At 39.8% G+C, this 26,088-nt stretch overlaps 1 protein-coding gene across 3 annotated transcripts in view; it reads left to right on the top strand.

Annotated features, from left to right (window-relative positions):
* PCDH19 (protocadherin 19) overlaps positions 1-26,088 on the top strand; it is a gene marked incomplete at both ends in the record, with an annotated part of 106,603 nt that overhangs the window by 41,207 nt on the left and 39,308 nt on the right. For 2 of the 3 annotated variants that reach the window (XM_082610897.1, XM_082610896.1), the window contains 2 exons: positions 16,835-16,893; positions 24,060-24,232. In XM_082610897.1, the coding sequence (XP_082467023.1) occupies positions 16,835-16,893; positions 24,060-24,232 (232 nt within the window). The remainder of the gene's footprint in view (positions 1-16,834; positions 16,894-24,059; positions 24,233-26,088) is intronic. The other variant, XM_082610898.1, reaches the window with a different exon arrangement.

Genomic DNA, 26,088 nt, shown 5'->3' with positions numbered 1-26,088 from the left:
TGATTTTTTTGAGCACTTGTACTGAATTTAACTTGTCTTTCAAACTTTACAGAAGGGCCAACCCAAATCCAGTTGGATTTGTGGCTGTAGGGAAGTTGCTTACTTTTATTAAGCATGGCTTATGCTCTCTTTCTCTCACACCTGACACTCACACGTGGCTTGCAAAATCAAAATTAGAGCTAGAGAGAAGAAAATTCTTCCCCCCAAATGATTTCCCTAGTTCCATTCCCCACCTTAGATTGCATATGTCTGAAAGCAGTTCTGATGTCAAGTGTCACCTAGAGGAAACTTCTTCTCTGTTGCTCTCTCCTCTGTGCTCCTACACATATATACCCTTGTCATAACACTTACAACATGGCATTATAATTCTGTCTTTACTTACATGTCCCCAACACTAGAAATGTGGACTCGTTGAGGGCAGGAGTGGAATCTGATACATCTCCATACACTTAGCATCTACTATGGGGCTGGCACATAGTTTTAATAGTATTTGTTGAATTGAATTAAATTATTTCGGGCCTGAGCTGTGTATTGCTTCCATTTGTTCTAAACAGCAGTCAAGGACAGCCAGGGAGCATGAGGCAAATCTTTTCAATTGTGGGGAAGGCTCTGAATGATCTTTTTGCTTTTCTCTCTATCCCCCTCCCCCATAACTCCCATCTACCATTTTTCACTGCTGGGTGCTTATAGTTTGTGCAAAGAAAGGTCTTAAACATAGCGCTGGATTTTCTGTGACTTTTATGTCTTTCGACCTGGGGCTGATGGCTTTGTCATTTTACTCAGCCTTTATTTAGTACAGTCAAATCTGATTAATTGAGACTAACTTGAGGAAAGGCCAGTCGGAATTATACATAGAAAAGAAATGCAATTTTATTACTTTCAAGTTCATAGAGCAATAAGAAGTAGACTAACAAAGCCCTTGCCAGGAAGTTTTGCCAAGTAGAAGTCCTTGGATCTTCTTTAATGAATAAATAAGAATGATGTGCAATTAACATATTTATTGTTTGTAAATTGCTTCAAAAGTGCTTAAAAACAATTTATTCTCTTGAGTAGTTTAAACACTTCCCTTGTAATCTTGTTTACACCATAATTTGCCCAGCAAACGTTTTTAAAAATAGATATAGCAGCCTAGCTCTATCAGAATGATCACCAAATGTGAATTAGTGACATCTGAACTACAAAGGTATGACTCCAACACGGTGAAGCAAGTAAGCCTGAGAATGATGCTTTGAGGAAGTGAGCAGAGCAGATTCCTCCTTTCCTGCTTAGTTGTTAGTCACAGAGGTAGGACCTCAGCCCTATTCAGAGAAGAGAAAATCTCCCTCACCAGGAAGCAACACTTGCTATCAGTCTAGCCCCCCTCAGTGGTCTAATGCCAGTTTCCACTGAGGCAGTAAAAATGAGCAAATTTACCTTTTCAATAATTTCAGTATGATCAAACAATCCCCAGTGGGCAAAACTAATAGAAGATACTGTATTTTGATTGCAGTTTATCTCTAGCAATTATAGATGAGCAATTGAAGTGGCAATAAAGCAAGTCATTTGCTAGAATGAGGCTGTATTTCACCGAGCTTTATCATTAGACTTTCTTTGGATCACTCAACTAAAGACAGTCTGTTTCCTTGGGTGGATCATACATCCTCTTTCTGCAGTATCCTGAGGAACAATTACTTTTCTTAATGATAGGATATTGACAAAAAATGATTTACAAACATCATTTGCACTAAATTTTACTTTTCCCTCCCTTTAGAAATTTTGTTGATGGAATTTACAGCATTAGGTTTTACTCTTTGGGGACTTCTTAGAAGAAATAACAGGAAGGAGCTGGGCAGGTGGAAAGGGATGAGCCCTGGCCTGGGTGCCCGAAGAGATGAGTTCTAAACCTATGTCTGGGTTTCTAATAACCAGCTGTGATGCTTTGAGGGTGGTGGTGAGGTTCCCTGGGCCCATTTCCTTGTCTTAAAAATATTGACTGTGTGTACGTGTGTGTGTGCATGTGTGTGTGAGAGAGAGAGACAGAGAGAGACAAAGAGACAGAGAAACAGAGAGACAGCGAGGGAAGAGAGACAGAGAGAGATTAGATACTCTCTAAGATCTTGTTGAGCTTTAATGCTCTCTGAGTATCTGATTCTGTGATGGTCATGAGGCCAAAAGGGAATTTTTCAAAGCCTAGGGCATAGCATGGTCAGACTGCAATAATGATTTCAAGAACCTTTGCAAATGCCCACATTTGGCAGAAAATCAACTGAGGGGTCTATCATGATCTGAAGAAGTAATTAATATTGCATAAAAGGATGTATTTCTTTGTAATTTATGAAAGATAGAACTCAGAAGAGACTATAGATTGAGAGCAAAAGCAGTGCTGGCCAACTGGGTTTCCATTTCCTACTGTCTATAAAGTTAGACTAGGTGGAAGGTCCCCTGGTCTGGGAAGCAAGAGTCTCAGGTTCTTGCTCTGACTGCCAAAAATTGGCTATTGATTTTGGATTCAAAAACTCTCTGGGCCTCATATTTTCCATCTGTTAAAAAGGGAAAATAATACCTTGTCTATGTACTTCTTAAGACTGTTGTGGTTATTGGAAAAGAGCATAGAGCAAGGCTGTGTGAAAAACAGTCACCATACTGAAACAAGGTGCTATTTAAGAAAATAATTTTTAAAATTGGGCCATTGAGAGACACAGCCCTACAGGTGTTTCTCACTGTATTAGATTGTAAAAACTTTCTTTAAATGTGTAGATTGTATCATGTTCATCATGACGTGTATTATACACTGGCATCTTAATGTTAATAAACATACCATTTTAATTTTTTATGTTCACAAGTGATTCTTTGGATGAATGAAAGAGATGGGTTTACGGGGTGGTTACAGACAGAAGGGTAGTTTTAACTTAAGCCAGTCCTCCCTACAATCTAAATTCTTGAGAGATGTTGAAACAAATACAAGTCTAGGAAGCACAGTAGCCTTTCTTAAAAGAGTTTTGCAAATACTTACATTTCATCTATGGAAGAGACAAATGAGCTCTTCCTATCTGATGGACAGGTCTAACATCAGCTGTTAGCTGACTAGCAAGTAGTGGGTGAGTACCTGCTCTGTGCCAGAAATGGTGACAGGCACTGAAGATACAGACACTAAAGATGTGGTCCTTGCCTTCAAGGAGTTTCCAGTCTCATGGGGCTGACATATAGGTAATAAAATGTGTTACATGATGTGATAGAGGTAAGTCTACTCCTTATATTTCCTTAGTTCACCAAGGGCATCAAACTTCATAACTGGAGAGTCCTGAGTCACAGGCCAACAGTCTGTCTAAGGCAGCACTGTTCAATAGAACTTTATGGGATGATGGAAATATTCTATATCTGTGCTGTTTAATAGACGAGCCAGTAGCCACATTTGCCTACTGAGCACTTGAAAGATGGCTCCTGTGATTGAGGAACTAAAAATTTAACTTGAGGGGCTTCCCTGGTGGCACAGTGGTTGGGAGTCTGCCTGCCGATGCAGGGGACGCGGGTTCATGCCCCAGTCTGGGAATATCCCACATGCCGTGGAGTGGCTGGGCCCGTGAGCCATGGCCACTGAGCCTGTGCGTCTGGAGCCTGTGCTCCACAATGGGAGAGGCCACAACAGTGAGAGGCCTGCGTACGGCAAAAAAAAAAAAAAAAAAAAAAAAAAAAATTAACTTGACTTTTGCTAATGTAAATTAAATTACTACATATATCTGTGCTATTGGACATAGTATCTATGCCATTTGACAGCACAGCTCTAAGGAATGGTAGAATGAGCCCACAGTAGGCTCCAGGGTGGTCCTGAGTTGAACTCTCTCATTTCTTTGGAACTTAGAAGGCCCTGGTCAAGCTGCTCCAGCCCTTTAACCATGTTTTTCTATCCACACAGTACACTAGGCTTGGAATGGCTCCTTTCCAGCTGACTGCTCTGAATTATGCATGCTAATGTGCTTTACTTAACCCTGGGATGAGGTTTTCTTTCTTTCTTTCTCTTTCTTTCTTTCTTTCTTTCTTTCTTTTTCTTTCTTTCTTTCTTTCTTTCTTTCTTTCTCTTTCTTTCTTCCTTCCTTCCTTCCTTCCTTCCTTCCTTCCTTCCTTCCTTCCTTCCTTCCTTCCTTCTTTTTAAAAAGAGATTCCATGACAGTTCAATCATAATAGAGGAAGCAAAGGGGGTGAAGGAAAACTAGTTTATAAAGGATTTTAAAGTGTCTCAAATCTTGCCTTTCACATAATTTCAGATGTTATGAGGTCGTTTCAACTCTCTTTAGATGAGTTGTCTTTCTCTCTCTCTCTCCACACACACACACACACACACACACACACACACACACACACACACACTCCAGCTAAGGTGTTGAATCAGCAATTAGAGAAGTTGGGTCCATGTATATATATTTTATCTCTCATGCCAGAAAACAAGACTGTTCACTGCATTATTTCTTTTTCTGATAATACAGATAGGGGGAGAATGAGATAAAATATCCTAGTAGGAAACCTCAGAAAAAAACTATTCATGATGTTGAATGGAAATTTATTTGCAAATAGAAATAGTATTCAAGAGAAATCAAGTTTATAACCTGATAATCAGATGACCTGTCATTTGTCTGGCAGTTCACTTTTAGAAAGCACCTGCACATTTATTATTTTATTTGATCCTAATAACAACTCTGTAAGATAGTTAGGGCAGGTGCTATTTCCATTTTATAGATTAGAAAATTGCAGGTCAGAGAGGTTCAGTGATTTCTGCAAGGTCACACAGCTATTTTTACCTTGAAGGCTCTGTATTTGGAGGGTTTCTAGGACTTTTCTTTGAATAGTCTGTGTTATTTTCTAAGCTTAAAACAACCTGCAGAAACAATCACCAGGGTGACTTATGGCCCTAACTGAAGCTGTGTCGACCAGGAACAAGCATTTTTTAATATGGAGACACAAAAACACAACCCTCTTTCCCTCACAAAAATTATATGTAATCTGCGTGTACCTGTGTGTGTGTTATGAATGAAGATATGACTGCCCACACCTGTTTGTACTGGTTGAACCCCAAACAAAATCTTTCTTTGTTATCAACTAGACAGAAGTATTGGGCAGACCAGGATGAGGAGTGAGTGTGCTAGAAATGGAGAAAGAGCTGAGAAAACCATAATTCAAAAAGAGTCATGTACCACAGTGTTCATTGCAGCTCTATTTACAATAGCCAGGACTTGGAAGCAACCTCAGTGTCCACTGACAGATGAATGGATAAAGAAGATGTGGCATATATATACAGTGGAATATTACTCAGCCATAAAAAGAAACGAAATTGAGTTATTTGTAGTGAGGTGGATGGACCTAGAGTCTGTCATACAGAGTGAAGTAAGCCAGAAAGAGAAAAACAAATACTCACACATATATATGGAATCTAAAAAAAAAATGGTCATGAAGAACCTAGGGGCAAGACAGGAATAAAGACGCAGACCTACTAGAGAATGGACTTGAGGACACGGGGAGGGGGAAGGGTAAGCGGGGACAAAGTGAGAGAGTGGTAGTATATATATGGACATATATACACTACCAAGTGTAAAATAGATAGCTAGTGGGAAGCAGCTGCATAGCACAGGGAGATCAGCTCGGTGCCTTGTGACCACCTAGATGGGTGGGATAGGGAGTGTGGGAGGGAGAGGCAAGAGGGAGGAGATATGGGGATATATGTATATGCATAGCTGATTCACTTTGTTATAAAGCAGAAGCTAACACACCATTGTAAAGCAATTATACTCCAATAAAAATGTTAAAAAAAAAGAGAAAACAACGCAGCCAAAATAAATAAATAAATTTATTTTTTAAAAAAAGAGTGTTTGAAAGACTGGCCAGGAGAAAGCTGGGGAGGGAGGACACTAAGAACTGTGTGGAGAAAGCAACATAGAAGTTACTTGTACAAGTTGAGTGGTAGGACTCCCAGGCACAGTACAGTGTTATGTTTCTGACAGCATTAAGTTTTTTTTTTTGGACAGTTAAGTTTGGAATTGTTCCTGGTTTTTGCTGCTGAGAGTCTGATGGGAGAGGGAGAGTGAGGTGTTCCCCCTCATTATTTCTTAATCTTCCTGCAGGAGGAAATTGCTCTAGTTATGTTCACTGCCCTTGAACCTGTCATGTTCAAGCAGGCTAGGGTATTTTTTTTCTCCCAAATAGTACATCCAATCAGCCAGTCTTAATTACTTCCAGTTCATTGCATTTCCCAGAATCCTAATGAGGTGTGGCCTAGTGGTGTGAGCGCGGGACCTGCAGTGGGAAATCTTGAATTCTAGTTGCAGATGTGACACTGCTCCTCTCTTGCAGAGGGCAAGTCTCTTAACCTGTTTTGTCCTGCTGTTAATGGGGTTACTAATATTTATTTAGCTTATAGTAGCAGGAGAATTAACTAGTTAATGTTGGTTAAGAGGGAAAAAAAGAAAAAAAGGGCAAGTTTTTGTGTATCGTGTTCATTTCCAAATGCTAATTCTTTCAGGATGATATTGACAGGAGGCGCCTGCTCCGTTGCACTTATCAAGCACCTCCTGGAAGTCTTGCTGGATGGATGAGAAGCAAAATTCTGTGCCATGACTTCTGTAGAAAATGTAGCTACCTTCAGGCCCTGTTTCTAACCTGGGTGTCTGTTTTCTGCCCATCTAAGAATATTCCTCTATCTTATGGTTTCTCAGAGGTTAAGTACATTTTTTTCTCTCTCCTGAAACCCTTTTTAAACTTTCTGAAATTCTTTGTGAAAAAGGTTCCATATACATGCAAGGTGCTTTAGTAATTGTTATTCTGTTGGTGCATTGCATAACTACATTACAGATTTCTGATACTCTGACAATTTCAGACTGCTCATAATATTAGCCACTTTTCAAGGTGTAATTATGGATTTACTGTGCATGGTTGCCAGCACTCTTACTTCAGATAGTAGCCTTTTGATTAATCTCTGTTTACAAAATCAGGTCAAATTCCAGCCTACCCTCACCACCCCAACCCTGGCATAAAACGAGAAGGTCTGTTAGGATTTGGAAGGACGGGTAGGGGTTTTGAAAGGATGAATAAACATTTCCATTACTTCCTTGAATCAGTCCTCTTCCTATTGCTTCTCATTGATGCTTCATGAGGTGATGCCGAAGTGTAAGCTCTGTCTTGTCTCCAACACTGATTTGCTGCAATGCTTGTTTTAAGTCACTAGAAATTGGAGGTTACTATGGATTTCCTACAGTGCCTAATAATTTCAACAAACCAAATGCCCTTTATTTAAACTCCTGTCATAATTAGAGGGTTGCCAATATTAAGCAACCGATGGAGTCTGATTTTGAGAAACGTTTATTGTGCCTCATTAAATTTGAAATTAGTACTTAAGATCAGAAATAAATAATCTGTTTATATTTTGGTAGTGGATGCTGTGTGTGCACACCCTTTCCTCTATGCATCCCAGTGAACTGAGACACCCCTGTGTTTGCCGTGGTGGTAATCAAAATAGCTACACCAAAAGAGAACTATGGAGGCTTTCACTGATGACAAACAAGAAAATGATCTATTGAGTTGCATCTAGTTAGAAAACATTAATATTAGAAGCTAACACATTCACTATTTCTAAGATGGTATATAACTTGGTTGTTTTTTGTCAGCATGATCACATATTACTGGCTTGAGCAACAAGCCGGTACAAGGGAAATGAATTTAGAATGGTATGCCAAAGGCTGTTACTCCTTCACTCTTAAATAAGCTTGTGGAGACAACTGGGTTTTAATTGATGTATAATATAAATAATGAGATTGGGGCTGGAACTGGATTTGGGGGTGTTGTTTTGGCCCACAGGCACAGGGCCACCCACTGCTTTCCCTCCAAATATTCTGAAAGTTTTCAGTTGGCAAGGCTTGCTCAGTAGAAATTGTACTCTGCAGGCAGTCAACGCTCTGTAGCTGCTAAGTAGTAGAGAATTGAGACCAATGAAATAGAATTTAGCAGAAATGGACCAGCTCAGTGTGCTGGACCTTCTCTAAGCCAGGAGGGCTCAAAGCTAGGCTGGATTCAGGAGAGCTCATACTGTGGATCCGTGGGCCATTGCTTGTGGGACGTCTGATATTGGTTTCTTACTGTCAGTTAGACCAGCTTTACCAAATCATAGCTTCTGAAGTTGAAGCTACCCCTTAAGTCATCACTAGTCATCTTAGGTCACCTTGTAAAGATGGTTGTAAATGCCTCTAAAGGACAATTGAAATGGTCACCAAGGTTGCAGGGAAGAAAGTAGCTCATTCCTGGATCCTTCGGGCTGTGTGACTGGGTCCTCCATCTAGGTCTGGAGAACTATCTCCAGTTAGTGTGTGCCAAATTTTTCTTTTGTCTATCTGCTACACTATACTCTCCTGACCCACTCACTGAAAATAGCCAAAAAAGTCATTCAGAGAAAAATAGGTATAAAGCCGGCTAATCACTTCCCTGATGTTTCCATCTTGTGTTTGCTTTCCATCTCAGTAGTAGGTAATGCCAAGAACAGTGTTCCTGGGGATTTTTCTTGTTTTTGTGACTTGTTCTACTGACAGAGTAGTCACAGTTAAATACTGAATCAGTATTTAACGTGGCTGTAGCACTTAACCTGTGTGTTTGTTTTCTTGGCTGTTTAAGGGGGAGAGTAACAATTGGCACCTGCTTGTAAAGTACTTTAATATTTGGGGATGAAAGGCACTCTGAGCCTGCAAAATAGCTTTAATGTGTTGTAGTTACATATTTGGGGATGGTGATTAGACTTCAGGGTTTGCTCCATTGGTGAATGTGGTTGATAGCTATTTACTTCTCAGGTTGAATTTTGTTTATGTGGGATGAGATAGTATGACTCATGTGATTGGGTTAGTCATTTTATTTAAACTACTTGTATCCACACCCAAGTCTTGTTGATTTTGCATTCCTGTGTAGAATAGGCATTAACTGGTTCCTCAGAGCTTTTTATAAGCAGATATTATTTTAAAGTGCACTGTGCCCCACAGAGGACTTAGAAAAGGGTCCCAGAGCCTTATTCAGAAACCTGTTTTTATCTATATAATGGGATGGTGCTTAGCCTGGTCATTCAGTAGGCTCTTTGCCTCTGAATTGCATGGATTCCTGAAGAAAGCTGCTAGGTTTCTCAAGGAGGCCTTTGTAGTAAAATTTGCACTGGGTTGCTCTTCTAAAGTCACAACTTTGACCCAATAAAAGATGAGGGTGGGGAAAAGTGATTTCCCTAAGCTGCCTTTGTCACCTCTAGGTAGTCTGACCACATCAATGATGCCAGTGGAATTTTAGCAGTGATGACAAAAGGCCAACAAGAGGGGAACTCTTTCAACTTGACTTGGATGTTAACTAAATGGGCTGTGTTTCCCACTGATAGCCCTGTCCTAAAAGCCATTGGAACCCTAGAGTTCCCTTCCACATGCAGAAAAGTAGCTGCCACGCTGTCAATCTGCAGAAATTTTATCTACCCCTTGTTTGGAAACAGTATCATGTGTCACTACTGCCATTCCCAGAGATATGATGGATGATGGGAAGGAAGCACCTAACTGTGGCATCTTATCCTTGGCAGTTATATCCAGACTACTGTGTATTTATAAGGTCATAGTTGAGAGTGAGGACAGAGAACAAACTGTAACTACAGAAGACAGTGGGCAGAATAGATACTTTCTGAAGAAACAAGACCACCTTGGCCTAATAGAATTGGTCACCTGCTTTAACTGCAATAAGAAGCTTCATTCTAAACCTCTTCCATTTCTTCTCTGGTCTTTCATTGATGGATTCATTACATGAGTACTTGCTAAGTGTCCAGCATTGTGGCAGTGACACTTCAAATGAAAGCTTCCAATCCAGTTGGAGGATGAACTGACATGCTACACACTGAAGTAATCATAGAACCTGAGGAAATGCATAACTAAATCACACAGTCTGTACACTAAGTGCTGAGAACATGCTAAGCTATGTGGGATGATCAGGGATGTAGACATATTAGAAATGAAAGAAATGAGATATGAGGGAAGTAGAGGACTTGTGTTGGATAACTGCTTAGCTAAAGATTTAATTTAGATTTAGTGCTAAATGTAACAGGGAACCACTGAAAGGGTTCTTTGAGGCCTTGAAAAGAGAAATGCTGTGATGAAAATAGTGGGCGAGGAAGATTATCCACATAACGTTTTGCAAAATGGGCTAGAGGAAAAGGCAAATGGAACTGAAGAAGTAGTGTCACAAGGTGATGAAAGCTGTTGAAGTAGAGCCAAAAGGACATACACACGTGCTATTTCTAAGAACTTCGTAAGTTTTATAACTCATTTGATAGGAGAGGGCTGTGGTTTGTATTTGTGATATGGGTTTGTACATGTAACAAATATAAAGGCCAAATCCTCCTATGTGCATCACCTACTACCATCAAGCCATTAGGATGCTACTTAGTTCCGTAAAGTTGCAGTGTAATTCTCAAAGTTGCACTCCATAGCCCGTGTACAAGTATATGCATGTGTCTGCAGGTGTATGTGCCTCTGTGTCTGTGTGCTTCATGTTTTGCTGAATGGCTGACATTTTAACCATCCCCAGCAAGAGGTCTATCAATTTGTGACCTCCTTACTGGTACAGTCTATATCTTTTTTTTCATCCTCAGGGTTTGGTGCATGTGTTTTGAATGGATGAATGAATATATGAATCAGTGCATGAACAAGATCCATTTTGTTTTAGAATCCTACAATTTGAGGGGGCTCGAAGGGAACATTGGCATCATTTGGGTTATTCTCTTCATTTCCTAGATAGAAAAATTAAGGCTTCCAGAGGGATCAAGTGATTTATTCAAGGCCATCAATGAGTCAGTGACAAACATGAGGAGGGAATTCAGGTCACCCCACTACACCACCTTGCTTACTGTAGTCAAACTGCATGTGTGTGTGCACACGTGTGTGCACATGTGTGTGCATGAGAATTAGTGCTGGTGTGTACATAGGCATGGCTAGTGGAAGTTTATTTAGCTTGTTTTCCAGTTCAGGGTAAATATGCGCTTTCTAGTGATGGCAGCTCTGGGGATGGTGCCTTTTTTTTTTTTTTTTTTTTTTTTGCTGTACGCGGGCCTCTCACTGCTGTGGCCTCTCCCGTTGCGGAGCACAGGCTCCGGACACACAGGCTCCGCGGCCATGGCTCGCGGGCCCAGCCGCTCCGCGGCATGTGGGATCTTCCGGGACCGGGGCACGAACCCGTGTCCCCTGCATCGGCAGGCGGACTCTCAACCACTGCGCCACCAGGGAAGCCCGGGATGGTGCCTTTTATTCCATCTTTACTAATTCCTCCTCCAGCTTTTGTTGTCTGGATGGATGTCCTTGAATATACATTCTAACTGGAGGCATGTTGGCTTTGTTTTTATATAGAATTTACATTTTAATTTTTATGTGTTGAGGATAGTAAGGAGGAAAAAGCCATTTGTCGATTCATTTTCTAAAAACGCCTTTGTGAGGAGATGCCATTTGAACATCTAAAGCAGCAATCACTTTAAAAAAAAGGTTATGCATCTTATCATTATTGATCAAGAACCAGCATTTAAAAATCATTTTGCTGTGCCTCTGATTTAGGATTCCAGTTTTCCTATTTGTATTGATAAGATGACTGAGTGAAAAATTAAAAAAAAATAGCAGATCGCAGTTATAATGCTTTTCAGTTTGATGGGACTTTTAAAGTGTAATTTAAAATGGCTGTTCATTTTCAAATGAAAACCTTAAGGTTTGATGAATTTCTGTTTTCATCTCAGCATCTGTAACCTTTTTTTAACTTTGTAGCATGACCTGGGGATTTGTGCCGCTGGGCAAATATTCTAGTCCTGGATATCTGCATTTATTGGGCTTGTTTCTCCTTAGGGCTGAAGTCTCTCCTGGTGATAAATGTGGTGCTGAGAGAGTCGCAGTCACTCTTCCAGAGAGTAGGGCACAAGTCAGTCAACTGTGAAAGTAATGCAAAATGACAATTAAAGTAGGGCATTCTGGTACCTTGGGGGCCTGACAAAGTGGAAGTATTTGACTTCAGATGTGCCAGACTCATTAACATAATAACATACTACCCACCCCAAAGTCTCTCTAGAAACCTCCCATATCCAGAAAGGAGCTGCGAGTAGAAAGTAGTTAGCAAAGAAGGCTCCTGAGCAGGTAAAAAAACAAACAACAACAAAACCCAAGACATTACGCAGAAGTCCCTACAGTAAAGATCACGTCATTTCCCTCTCAGAAAAACATCTCAGCTCTCTACCCAGAACTTAACTCTCATTTTCTAGACTGTTCTAACAAATATAATTATATAGTTTCCAAGACAGCAGAGTAGAAATATCAAACTTGAAACAGAAGAGGAGCTGCTTTTGATATACTAATAGTACTGAGAAGTAACAATACTGAGTGTTTTATAGCAAGTTGGTGGGAGACATATGTTAAAAATTAAAGGCAAGAACTCAAAAAACACAGTGCTTTGGGGTCAGTGAGTGTACAGGCAAAACCTGCACGGCACAGTGATTTATGTTTAGAAAGGTTCTTCTAAGGAACCAATAAGGAACTGTGTGATAACTTTCAAAAAGAAGGCAGAATGGGTAGGATTTTAAATCAAAGTTTTAGTCCTTAGAGGAGAAAGCACTAAGCTATCTAAAAAACTCTGCTATCCAGAAGTATTTATTCTTTAGGTTTTCAGAAAATCAAGATTTTATTAAACCTAAACAAAGTGAGATGTCTGCTCTCAGTGAATCCTAGGATAAGGAATTCTAATTAGAGAAGGGATTTGGGAGAAATATATTAAATGATAGGAAAGTGACTCTTATTTACCACTGAGACAGAAAATAAAAGTTTGCTCTAGATCCATTTTTTTTTCTAATGTCAAAATTTAGGTTTTTCAGAAACAAATATTCTTGTCTCTTTGTTGTGTTCCTGTGTTAACTTGGCTGTCTCATTAGAGATGGGGACATTTCCTAGTGAAATTAATGTGACATTTAGAGAAAATTTCCCCTCTCAAATGTTTCATGTTATTTGCCATTTAGAATACTTAGAGAGGGGATTGGAATAATGTCAAGCAAATTTTGATTAAATAAGGCTAACCAGGAGCCAATACATTCATGCAAAAAAGAAAAGCTCTTCTATTATTTCTTAAAAAGTGTATTTCTGTTGTCATTCTTTATCTTCTGTTGAGATCACCTTGGCAGATAATCTGACAAAAGAGATCCATCTTCTAAACAGCTGGGCTTGCCTTAGAAAACACAGCACATCAGGTCAAAGCCTGTGGCCCGTCTTTTGCTCAGGAGAGTTCTCCACTCTGGATGTCTGTTAGAATTACCTGGGAAGCTTTAAAAAAAAATACCGGGCTTCCCTGGTGGCACAGTGGTTGACAGTCTGCTTGCCAATGCAGGGGAAGCGGGTTCGTGCCCCGGTCCGGGAAGATCCCACATGCCACAGAGTGGCTAGGTCCGTGAGCCATGGCCACGGAGCCTGCACGTCCGGAGCCTGTGCTCCGCAATGGGAGAGGCCACAACAGTGAGAGGCCCGCATACCGCAAAACAAAACAAAACAAAACAAAAAACAAAAAAAAAAAACCCACCAATGCCTGGGCCCCATTCCATGCCAATTACCTCAGAATCTCTTGGAGTGGGACCTTCACAACAGTATTTAAAAAAAAAATTCCCTAGTTGATTCTAATGTGCAGTTAGGGCTGAGAATCACCGGCTTAAGGCATGCAAACTATTCATTAAGAAAAGATTATTTCCTTCTTCAGGGTGGTCTGAGTCTCATTGTTTGCTCTACCTGAAGTGTGAAAAAAATTGACTCTTTCAATGCACAGGAGTTGGGTTTGAGCACACGCCTTGAATCAGTACGAGCAAGAACACTTGATGTTAGTATACCCTGACCCATAAAAGGCCATCTATGGCCAGTTAGCTCAGTTGCTTGGATTATAGTTCTAATGAGGCCAGAATAGTGTATCCTACCCAATTAGAATAATTCTGTTGCATACGTTGTTTCCATAACACTAACCAAGCTGCCTCACAAAGAAACCTGATACTGATTAAAGAGGCAAAAGACAATGGATGACTCAGCATAGTTCCATCCATTATGGGAAAATCAGTTCTAGTAACCTGCCTCATGAACAGTACTTCTAATTGCATGAGGATGCAACATGGGCCATGTGTCCATTATGGTTGGTGCTGGTTTGGGGAATGGAATATTTACATTTGAAGGCCAGGACCCATGAGAATGGGAGGAGGGTTTACTCTTTTAGACTAAGAAAAAGGAGAAAGATAGGAAGGTGATAAGCTTCAATGATACTCTCCTACCTACAGTGGCAGGTCATGGCTGGCTTTTCTGCCCAGGTTAACCCACCTGTATATCACAGCAAGGGAAAGAGAATTGTTAAGGTTTCCATAACCAAGCATTTTAGACCTGTGTCCTCTTTTAACTCAGTGCCTGTGAGTGGGAATCCTCAAGGTGAGATATATTATTCCATTAGGACCAAGAAGTAGTACAGTCACCAAGGATAAATTTGTATGGTTTTGCTTATTTGCCCAAACAGAGTTCTGGCACCATGCCTGGAGGTCACATCTCCACAGGGCTCCATATTTGATGCACAGTGCACACAGATTGGAGACCATCATATGCAAGTCTATGTAAAATATTCTACTTGAAAACTGGCTTCTTTAACATGACAATATCTTGGGATGTTGCTCATGCTTTCCCTGTAAAACCAGTATCCTCTTTTCTTTTATATCTGTTTCTCTATCTATTAACTTTCTTGAAAAAATGATTTAGGAAGTTTGGAGGCTGAGATGGAATGTATGCATGTTACTCTTTTATTGCCCGAATGTGGTCAGATCCCTGCTCCTACTCTGGTATCCAGTTTCTGTAGAAAGCAGAGGATAAGGGTTTCCATGATTCCCACCATGAGTCATGATAAATGCACTTGAAATTCCCCTTTGGATTTGTGTTCTATTATGCCTATTTTATAGAGGAGGAAAATGAGACATGTAGAAATTAAGTAATTTGTCCCGGGTTGTACAAACTAATAATTAAACTCCTGAGTGCTTAATCAATTCCCTGTTTTATTTGGATAGAATGCTTTTGGGGTGGTGGTTAGGAGATTTCCACTTATTAAATTATATATTGTACTGAATATCATAGAAGAGCACATTTACCCAACACCATTTTTGCATTTTATGTTGGTATAAAAATCAGTTCAAGAAGTGTTTGTTGGTTGACTGACTGATAGACAACCTCTTCCAGCATTGTATTCCCCATGCACCTTCAAGTTTGCTTCCTCCTTCTGTAATTATGTTTGCAACAGTTTCAGCCTCCATTTTCTTACGAACAAATTAGAAGTGAACTGACCCTTTTGATTTTCATTCTCCCAATCCATTCCTTCCAACAGCACAAAAACTTACTTGTGGTTTTCATTAAAGGGGATTTTATCCTCTATATAAAAGCAGTGTGGGTGGATATTATACAGCTCATCTTCAAATAAGGGGCATGTGGAGGGCATGGGCATGCCTGAGTAAGTACAGGGCAGTGATGGGATTTAGTTTTCTTCTCCATATATTCTTCCTTCTTTCTCTCACCTACTCGCCACCCCCATCCCCACTTACTCTAGATACTTAGGGTCCCTATCATGACTACTGGCTGTTTGGTGCTCATGTGGTAGTTAGATCTGCTATCACCTGTCCTGTTTTCCCCTCTACGAAATTCTGAGCTCCTTGAAACATAAAGCTGCACCTAAGAGCCTTGCGCAGCTAATGTGCGGCACGTAGTCATTGGAAAGGAATGTACTATTTTGTTAGCTCGACAGCTATTGTGTTTCCTTTCCCAGGCACTTTCAGTTGAAGTGATTTCAGAAGGCCCTAAGGAATGGTGAGAATGGTGAGAATTTCTGGTAGACTGGCAGGAGAGCGGAGGAGATGTGTTTGGGCATTTTTCAGTTTATACAATGGTTCAAGGAGAGTAGTACTTTAGTGTTGGAGGTAAGATCCACTTTACTGGACTTTCAGTTACTTCAGTGTTGACTTTTCCCTGTATTCCCCCTTCTAAGGCTGCCCCCCTTCAATCCACCCCCAACCTCTGGATGCTCATCAGCTGTTAGCCCATCTCTTTCATCTGGCAGGTATTCTGCCTTTGCTTTTGTAAAACCATTGCTCAGGCAGTCTGCTATAACCAGATTAGACAGTGGTGTTTTAATGATAGGAATTTGCTATGATAGGTTTGCTTGCAAACTTCATGTTTCACATGAAACGCTTTGGCACCCCCTGTGGACTGCCCTTCATCCCGTTTTAGGCATAATACTTGTTTGCCTTTATGTCTGTGATAAAACGAAGGCCTTCCCGTATAACCAGTGCTGAGCAAAATGTCTTAAAACAAAGGCAAGTGCAGTTTAAATCCACAGTGATTACCTTGCTTGCATTTCCATATCTATGGAATACATATTTTAACATGTTAATTATCTACTACTAATAAAAATACCTTTGAACTTCCAGTCAATTTGATGGGCACAGAATTGTGTCCACTGGGGAATGGGAAGCAATTAGTTTCTGTAAAGATTTTGGGTCATGCTGTATCTTCCCTAAGTGGTTGCATGGTCGGTAGCCAGGCATATTCTAGGGGATGTTTGTGTCAAGTTCATCTTCATCTGCCTGGGAGAGCTGCCGCAACAGAGCCCCCAGGGCCCCAAGGAGGTGGCAGGCATTCGTCAGGCTGTTGCACCACTATGGCCTTGGTTTCTGATTCATTCATTGCCTCTTGCCCAGTAGAAAAATTCCTCCTAAATAAGAGAGTTTAGCTCTTTTCATGAATCATCTCTGTAACCTTTTTAATCTTTTTTCCCCCCACTGCAGACTGAAAACTATTCTTTTGACTCTAACTACGTGAACAGCCGAGCCCATTTAATCAAAAGGTATGTTGGTTTACTTGCCTATTTCTACAACTAAGCTTGATTTAATATAAAAAGCAGAAAGATTAAATATTTTTAATGGTGCTGTTTTCAGATTTTGAAATGAAAATGCCTATCTGTTTATTGTAGAAAATTAGGAATATTCAGAAAAGCATTAAAAAAGACTAAGTAAAAATCACTGGTAATTCCGCCACCTAGAATCACTGTTGACATTTTATCATGTTTCTTTACATAACTGTATACAGAAATAATTAACAAAATAAAATTGGGGTCATATTAAAATACAGTTTTATGTGATGATTAAGAAGTCTAATATTAAAATTTTCTCCTGTGGAACTTCTAGTGAATTTCAGCAAGGCTGTTATTTTGACAACTTTGAAATCATTTTAAAGCTATTTTAATGACAGAAAAACTAATTCCTTATCTTTAAAAAACTTTATAGATGAGAGAGGGAAAGAAAAGATATTTGCCTAATCCAATAAATCTTGAAATAGAAGTATTTCAAATGAAGTGTTCAAAGTTGAGATTTGTGTGAATGGTTGGTCATAACTCAGTTATCCATGGAGCCACAATGTATGTGAATACAGAGCTGAATACTGCGAAGGAAGATTTCTATATGGTGCGGTGGGCACTGAGGTGCCCAAGCCAGGCAAGACAAGGGGTTCAGGGAGTCCTCTAAGGAGAGAACTTGTGCAGAAAAATTGGTACTGACCATTCAGATGATGCCTTTATTACTGTTTGAAGCAAATATCCTCTTGAATGGTCCAGTCGTTATTCTGCAGCTAAAATTGAACTCTGTGTGTGATTGTTAAAATAATAGAAATGAAATAGAGAAGCAAGCAGGGTATGTTAGAGCTGCAGTAGAGAAGATCTGAAAATTCTATTATTTGCTGGCTCTAATTCCATAAGTTTACATCACCAGAAGGGTAGGATTCGAGGAATAAACTAGTTTGTTGTACAAACAACTTTAATTCAGATCTAATTTAATTCACAATGCTGCAGTAACCCCTGAAAACATGCTAGGTTTATCTGTATCGGTCTGGAATTGCTTGTGACCTTAAGTGTCGATCGTTAATTATCTGAAAATGGATAGCCCAGTATTAACAGTCATAGCATTGTTTGGAAGTTTTTGAGGGGTTGGGAGGAATCCATTTTGAATATTTTCTTGGCCCACAGAATAAAAACCAAAGGGAAGGAATTCAAAATTATCCGACTGATTTATTAGGAGGGAAAAAGCCCTCTTTTTTGTGCACTTATTAGAGTAACCACAGCAGAAATTTGCTTTCTTTCTGCTTCAGAACTGTTATTTCATAGCCCCTTTTCTAAACTTCTGGTAAAAACAGTGACTTACCTTATCCTCATAGATCCCTTGGGCTAGCTCTGGGTACCTGGGAATTCTACGACCAGGTTAAACTCATAGCATAAGCCGGATTTTCATAGCATGGCAGAAAGCTAAGACTCCTGGGCACCCTCACCATCTTAGGTCAGACCTGAATATCCAATGCACAAGGCAAACTGATGAGTTGAAAACTTATGTTTGAACATTTAGCTTTCGGGACACATGTATTTCCACAGCAGCTTTTGGACTCACTCGAACTTCTGATTTTGATTAATTACTTCATATGTTTTTGTTTGCACACACAGACACACAAAAGGCACAACCTGGACTCAATAGGATCTCGGTGGAAAAATCTCCTGATGTTGCCTGAAATCAAAGATAGTGGCTTTTTACCAGAGACAACCTTGATTAAGAGGAAACATCTGAAAGCTCAGGGACACATGCATTTTTGCCAGGTTCTGTTTTTGGAACCCTGAGGGCTTTAGAAAACCACAAAGGCCTTGGAATGTATAGGATCAATTGAATTTAGACAAAACACAATACCTGGAAAGACACAGGGAATCTTGTGTGCTATGCTTTTTGGGGGGACTAACGATTTTAAATGTAAAATGTGTAGAAAATCTTAAGAGAGTAGTGACTAGGTGATAAAACCACACAAACCATGTTCAAATAGCTCACAGTGATGTTTGAAAGGCGTTTCACTGTATGTGGTTTCTTGAGGATCCATTTACATGCATGGAAAAAGCTCCTGGCCAGGACATTCTTAATCTGATTATCAGTTTTAATTTTATTATCAAGTCCTTGTTTCTTTAAATGCCAATCCAATTTCAGGCCAACTTTGAGAACTTCTTTTCCTATCCATTTTTTCTTCCTCTATTCACTTTCTACCCATCCAAGGATGCTTCTTGGACCCTTCTTTTTGGCATTCTTCAGCAGCTGTTAACTGTCTTACACTCAGACTTCTTTTTCTCTCTCTCATCTGTCTACCTGGGGTAAACCAAAGGAAAGCCAGAGGGCAAGGGGGTTCTCCTAGCATAAATCAAGGTTGAGAAGAGTGAAGAGTATATCTGGAAGGGTAGTGGAAGATATATGGCACATTCACCCATAATCTTCTGCACTGAGTAATCTAGCAATATATTTCTGTAGTTTTTTTTTCTTTTTTTCAGAACATGACCTGTAACCTGCAGGTATACCCAAGGTTTATGTCAGAGTCCAGATTAACAAGCCAAGACAGTTAGGATTTTTTCTGGATGGATTTCCTTCCTGCTATGTTTGTTTCCTTGTTGTCATCTCAGAGCAAGGAAAGCCAGCAGTGCTACTTTGCCCCTGCTGCAACACTCTTTCCTCATGCCAGTTTTCTGTGCTGCTGTCTGATACCTGCTTCTGCAGTACTTTTTGAGCAATATCAAGCAGTGCATGTGGCTATAGCTCAAAGAAAATAAAACAGGAAATGAACATGGTACTGAAGCAGTGTGGGGGAAAAAATGAGCATTGGCTCCTAAACCATGCATAGTGCTTTCCTTTTCCACCCAAATTGTCCTGGGGTTTTGCAGCACCTTGTATGGTGCCATGTCTATAACAAATGCTGGTACATGTTTATTGAAGGAATGGAGGAAAAAAGTTGAAAAAAATGCCTCAGCATTTTTCCATTGAAAACTAGCATTAAATGTTCCCGTAAACCTGCAATTTCTGTCCTTTTATGTGCATTAGAATCTCCTGGGAAGCTTGTTAAATGCAGAGTCTCTAGCTTCATCCCTGGAGAATCTCCAGTTTTCACGGGTTCCCAAGGTGATTGTGATACAGGTGGTCCAGGAACCACTCTGAGATCTTCCTTATGTTTCTTAAATATAGTTTCCCTTCTCTTTTGATTTTCACTCTTTTCTCATTCTCAGAAGGTATTTCCTGGGTATGTGGTGTGACCTACTAGGAAGATAAGACCTGTTTCCTTTCAGATTTTTCTGTCTTTTGGAAAGATTTCTAATATTTTAAAGGGTAAATATGGGTCAGAATGTTATTAACGGTCATTCATCAAGAATTTTCTGAGTAATTATTGTGTGCAGAATCTGGTTCTAAGTTTTCTCAGACAAACTTGTCCCTCTATTGGCCACCAGAGCAAGAAATAGAAACATTTGTATTTACAATACCATTGCAAAAGGAACCCTAATTTATTGTCCCACAAAAGTTGGTTTACAAGTTGTTCATCTCCCAAGAAGTACACAGGTAATAAAGCAAGTGGAATCAGCATTTTTTATGCCTGGCATAAATTGTTATTTGTTTTGGGTGAGTGGCCATTTACCAGGCTGTTTTACAATTTGCAGCATCTTGCTTACTGTCTTAAACTGCCTTACAGAAATCCATTCATTAAGCCACTAAATGTCCTTACAGGATGAGAGAAAGTGGTACTTAGAGAGTAAGTGGTACTTAGTTTGTCAGATGGGCAAACTGAGCTTTAAACAAGTTAACTATTCTAAGGTTTGGGGGAGGGGGTTAATACTCCTTGCTTTTTCTTTAGAGAATATATGACTTATTCTCACCTTACCAGTCCCTTAAGTCCTAGTAGCCAATTCTTCTCTATTTTATTATTTCTCTTCTTTCTACCCCAAAATCCAAAAGCTCTGAGGTGGTTTATAATATTTAGATGCATATAGAAATCATGATCAAAAATTTAAAAGACAGATCCAAAACCAATTACAAGAAGCTAAATAGAGATCCCTGGCATGTAACTCACTGCAATTAAACATTATATTTTCCTTGAAGCTTTTGAGAAGCCAAGACAGAAAGGTAAGTATACCAGAGCATGTCATTCTCATTTTTTAATAAAGGAAGGATACACATTTGACAGGAGAATTTTTCTCCTGTCCCTGAATTTTAGAAGAAATTAACATAGTGGACGATGTCTGACTATAGTTTATAGAAGATATAGAAACATTCTTTATATATACATTTCCTATATCAATCCTATAAAAAGACTATGGACATAATATTTAATTGTAACTCAATGAAAGCATTACCATATATGGGAGTAAGGATCATATTAAACAATAACCATTTACTGAGCATTTGTGAATACCTGGTACTTCCTGTGAACTATCTCATTGAGTCCTCAAAATGGCCTCTTGAAAGAGGTTTTAGCAAATGCATTTTATTATTTTAAGTTTTTTATTTTTCTTTCTTTGTTTTTTTTTTTTAAATTGGAGTATAGTTGATTAACAATGATGTACTTAGTTCCCCAACAAGGGATTGAACCTGGGCCCTTGGCAGTGAAAGCGTGGAATCCTAACCACTGGACCGCCAGGGAATTCCCAGCAAATGCATTTTACAGACAAGGAAGTCTAGGCACAAAGACATAGCTATCAGGCCCAGGTTCCCATAGATGAAGTGGCAGATTATGGATTATCACTTGTTCTCATGACTCCAAGTTCAGTGCTCTTTCTACTACAGTCAGGAAATCTAATATGCTACAGGAATAGAGTTTAAAGAACCTAGAGCAGTGGTTCTCACCCTGGAGTGATTTGGCAATGTCTGAAGACATTTTTGGTTGTAACTTCTGGGAGGGGCACTACTGGTATCTAGTGGGTAGAGGCCAGGGATGCTGCTAGATATCCTACAGTGCACAGGACACCCCCCTACAACCCACAACAAAGAATTATGCAGCCCAAAATATCAATGGTGCCGAGGTTGAGAACCTTGCTCTAAGGAATGGTTAATTGCATTGTCCTTATTCTACACCCCTCATCATCGTATATCTCAAGCAAGTTTTAGCAACTGCTGAAATGCAGTCAATTCAGGGTTGAATTCTGTGGTTTAAGGTGACAATTTTGCATTGTGGATTAAAGAAATTTTCGCATGCTTCAGATAGCAGAAATGCAGGTCAAAAATTATTTGTTATAAAAATGTAGGAACCAGTAATACCATCCAGGCAGGTTTCCTTTCTCCTGAGGTGCAGGGGTGCATGTGGGCAGGGCCAGGTTTTTTTCTAAAAAACAAACTTTGAATCTGCTCATGCTGTGCGATTAGTATTTACAGGAAGCTTCCAAATCTGTGCCATAAAACTAGAGGTGGTGACACACTTTAAAGCATGTGTTTCCATTTGGTCTTAATGACCATAAAAGACTCATAAGATGATTGATTTTTGAATAGAACTGCATCCTGGTGGGTCCACAGGGCTGAGTAGCTGCATGACATAATTTGGAGGAGCTGAGTGAGTTGGCCTATTGAGTGATTTTAGTTTTAATACAGTTGATGCTCAGTTATTCTTTCTGAAAATAATTAGCAAACAGGTCAATGCTTCACCCCCTTCTGCCCTTCATTTTCTGACAATTATGGCTTTCCAGTTACTGCCCTTTTGATCTTTTCCTTTTCATATTCAGGGCAGCAAGCATTCTACATCTAGGTTGGTCATATGTTAAAAATCTGCTGTGATTTCCTTTTGACCAAGTGTGGAGAATGACAATGTAGCCATTGTGTCCATGGCATAGCTCTTCATCGTATGTACTGAATGTTCTTATCAAAGCTTCAGAGAGCCAGGCCTGTGGATGTTCAAGGTTGAGCAGATCAAGCGAGTTTGCAGTGTCATCTCCACAGGGCTCCCTTTTCAGAGGTAGAGTAGGTCTGTTGGGACTTGTCCTAATTCACAAGTGTGCCGCTCTCCCTTGTTGAGACAACAACACATTTTCTTGAGTATGCCTTTGCAACTTCCTCACTGACTAGGGAGTGGATTCCCCATTCACTAGGTGTTTCAGATGCATAATTTATGGTCCATGGTGGAGCACAGCTGCAGATTCTGTCAGGACATACAAAGTATTAGAAATAGCAGATGGGGCCTCTATGGATGTACCTAATGTATTGTTCTCTATTTCGTGAGAAATGGTGTGGGGTTTTTGGGTAGTATGCTTAGTGCATTGAATGGTGGATTGATTTAATAGGTGCAAGAAAAATTTACACACAAAGTCTTGAGCTGCAAGTTGCCATGTTCTTAGCATAGCTACACTCACAGTTTCCTTAGAGTTCGCTCTCTGGTTCTCACATTTGTCTTACTTTCCATGCACGAAGGCTCTCTTCTTCTTAGCTCCTACCTCTCCTCTTTTTCTTTGACTCTGTCCCTCAAACTTTCTCAGTTAAAACTGACCTGAGTTCTCTGATCCTGATAACTCTTTCTATTTGAATTGTATTACCTCAATTTCTGCCACTTTCATTTTCACAGTTGGTTAGTAGATACCTTTGGAAAGGTAGTATACATAGTGTTTAAGGGTCCAGGCTCTGCAGCTAGACTGCCTGGGTTTGGTCTTAGATCCGCTACATTTTAACCAGCTGTGTGACCTTGGACACGTTATTTAACTTCCGTGTGCCTCTCTTTTTTTCACCTGTAAATGTGAATATTAATAGCACCTGTCTCTTATAGAGTTGTGATTATTAAAATAGTTAACTCATGTCAAGCACTTAGAACAGTGCCTCATGCACAGTAATCCTTCAGTAAACATTAGCTGTTATTATTTTAATTTGATTATATAAGAAGAGAAAAAAAAACCTTCTGAAATGATGATTTTTTTTCAGGTGGTTGTTTCAGAGTTGTAGCTTCTTCCGCCTCGCCCATAGTGATGCAATGAAGATAAGTGAATGAAAGTATTAGCTGCATCAGCATCCAGTAGTGGGAACCTCTCTACAATGTTAAGTTCCGTGATCTTTAAACAGAAATTTCTCTTCCTCCTGCCCTGTTGGACAATCCAGTTGCTGTTGGCCTCACCACAGAGCTGACATCATCCTGGCTCTGAAAGATTTTTAAAAATCAGATCTATCACAGTTATAAATTATCATTCTTTCTTTAACCCAGCAGCTCCACCTTCAAGGACTTAGAGGGCAACAGCCTGAAGGATAGCGGCCATGAGGAGAGTGACCAGACCGACAGTGAGCATGATGTCCAGAGAAGCCTGTATTGTGACACTGCTGTCAATGATGTGCTGAACACCAGTGTGACCTCCATGGGATCGCAGATGCCTGACCATGGTAAGGGCTGATCGGCTGTAAGTTGCAACCATAGATTCCAAAGAACCCAGGACGTTTGGAGGCTCACTGAATTACTTTACTGTAATGAGTGTATTTTCCTACATGGTTTTGAGATGTCCTGACACCTGTCCAGACTCTTCTTCACCCTCCCTGAGTGGATCCCCTATGATCATATAACGTTCAGGCATTTAAAAAGCCAACTACCTATACATATTGCATACATACTCATCAATCATAACTGCACTGCACACATAGGGAATTAGCAGATGCCTTCTCACTAGGAATAAATGCCTCTTTTTGCTTTAGTACATGAATTGGACTGATCAGTTGAGTTGCAGAGAACACAGCACTTATGACACCAAAGGGGTGAGTTTTATTTCATATCAAGTTGCTTAACTTTACCCAGAAAGAGACTCTGTTCTCTGACCACAGGTTGCATACTCTTTACTGAGGAGAGAGTACAAAACTTCCCATTTTGTCTATGGGGCTGTGATGCCAAATCCCTCTAGCTACCATGCAAATGCATGCCACTGTTCATCGGAGAGACCAGGGTAAGAAAACATGGCTGACTTAATGTAACATTCTGTGCATGTCAAAAATGCCTCAAAGCACATGTCAGGAACGACATCCTCATGTATGAAGAAGAGTCTATTTTTGGGAACTCAGCCACACATGCTTTAGCAAGAGGAGCCAAGCATAAACCAGGGTATAAAAACATTAGCAGAGTTCAGCTAAGGCAGAATGTTCAGATGGACTTGGGCACAAATGTCATTTTCAATGTTTTACTGATGCAAACATGCTAGGCAAAAAGCCTGTCTTTTTCAATTAAGAACTCTGAATTCAGCTTAGTGTTTAGGCTCAGTGAAGGTTCAGAATGCTTGGCTATGTCTTGAGAGACGCAAGCTCAGCTGGAAGCCCCACTGCTAAAAGACTTAAAGATGAGAAAACAAAATATGGTGATTATGTGCTGGTCTTCAGCTGTTTCATTTCACTGTAAACATCATTAAATGCTTTTGTTTTGGTCTTGTAAATGAATCCAAAGGGGGGAAAAATGTACGATCCACAAAATAAAACGTTTTCTATGGAGAAAAAGTTAGTCACTGTAGATTCTATTAAATTGTTTAATCCATCCCCTCCCCAGCAGATCCAAGTGTCAAAGTCTATAATATATATAAGTCGCTACCGATTGTGCACTGCTGCCTTTTCTCATTGGTGAGTGGTGCCATCCTCAGAGATAATATACTTTCTGGGTAACCTTACTAAGACTAAAGATGAAAAAATTAAACACTTATATAACTGAAACAGAGGCTATTTGATTCCCAGAGGATTAGCAGCGTGTCACAGGATACAGACTGATATGTATCATTTACTAGTCTTGTGTCTCAAAGAAATGCTTTTTCATTTGTATCAGAAAGGGTTTTAGTTAGATGCTCTCTAAAATGAAATGACTCCAGGAAAAGAAATAGTCATAACTGATTCTCACTTTGTGCCTGGCTAGAACAACATCTGTTTTAGTTTTTTGTCACGTGTCTAGGAAAATAGTACCAGTGGACTGCAGCTAATTTTTCTGAGAGAGTGTTTCTTACAAAAGGGATGTATTGTGTATAGATACTGTAGATTTGTAATAATGAGGTTCTAAAGCAAATGTGTGGCATTATCCCAAGACTCTCCTATGTTTAAGATGGGGATTAGACACACACACACACACAATTTTTTGCTCTTCTGTTTTGGCAACACTTTTACATTTTGTTTCTCAGTATTCGATTCTTATCTATGTATCTTCATTTTTTCCATTATTCTAGCAGTGGCTAAACCTTGAACCAACCCTCGGGTTTGTTCTTTTCAATTTGGTTGAG

The sequence above is a fragment of the Mesoplodon mirus genome (assembly GCF_964341445.2).
Source record: "Mesoplodon mirus genome assembly, chromosome: X".
Classification (NCBI taxonomy): domain Eukaryota; kingdom Metazoa; phylum Chordata; class Mammalia; order Artiodactyla; family Ziphiidae; genus Mesoplodon; species Mesoplodon mirus.
Note: the sequence above shows the minus strand (reverse complement) of the source record. Positions and strands in the feature narration are given on the sequence as shown.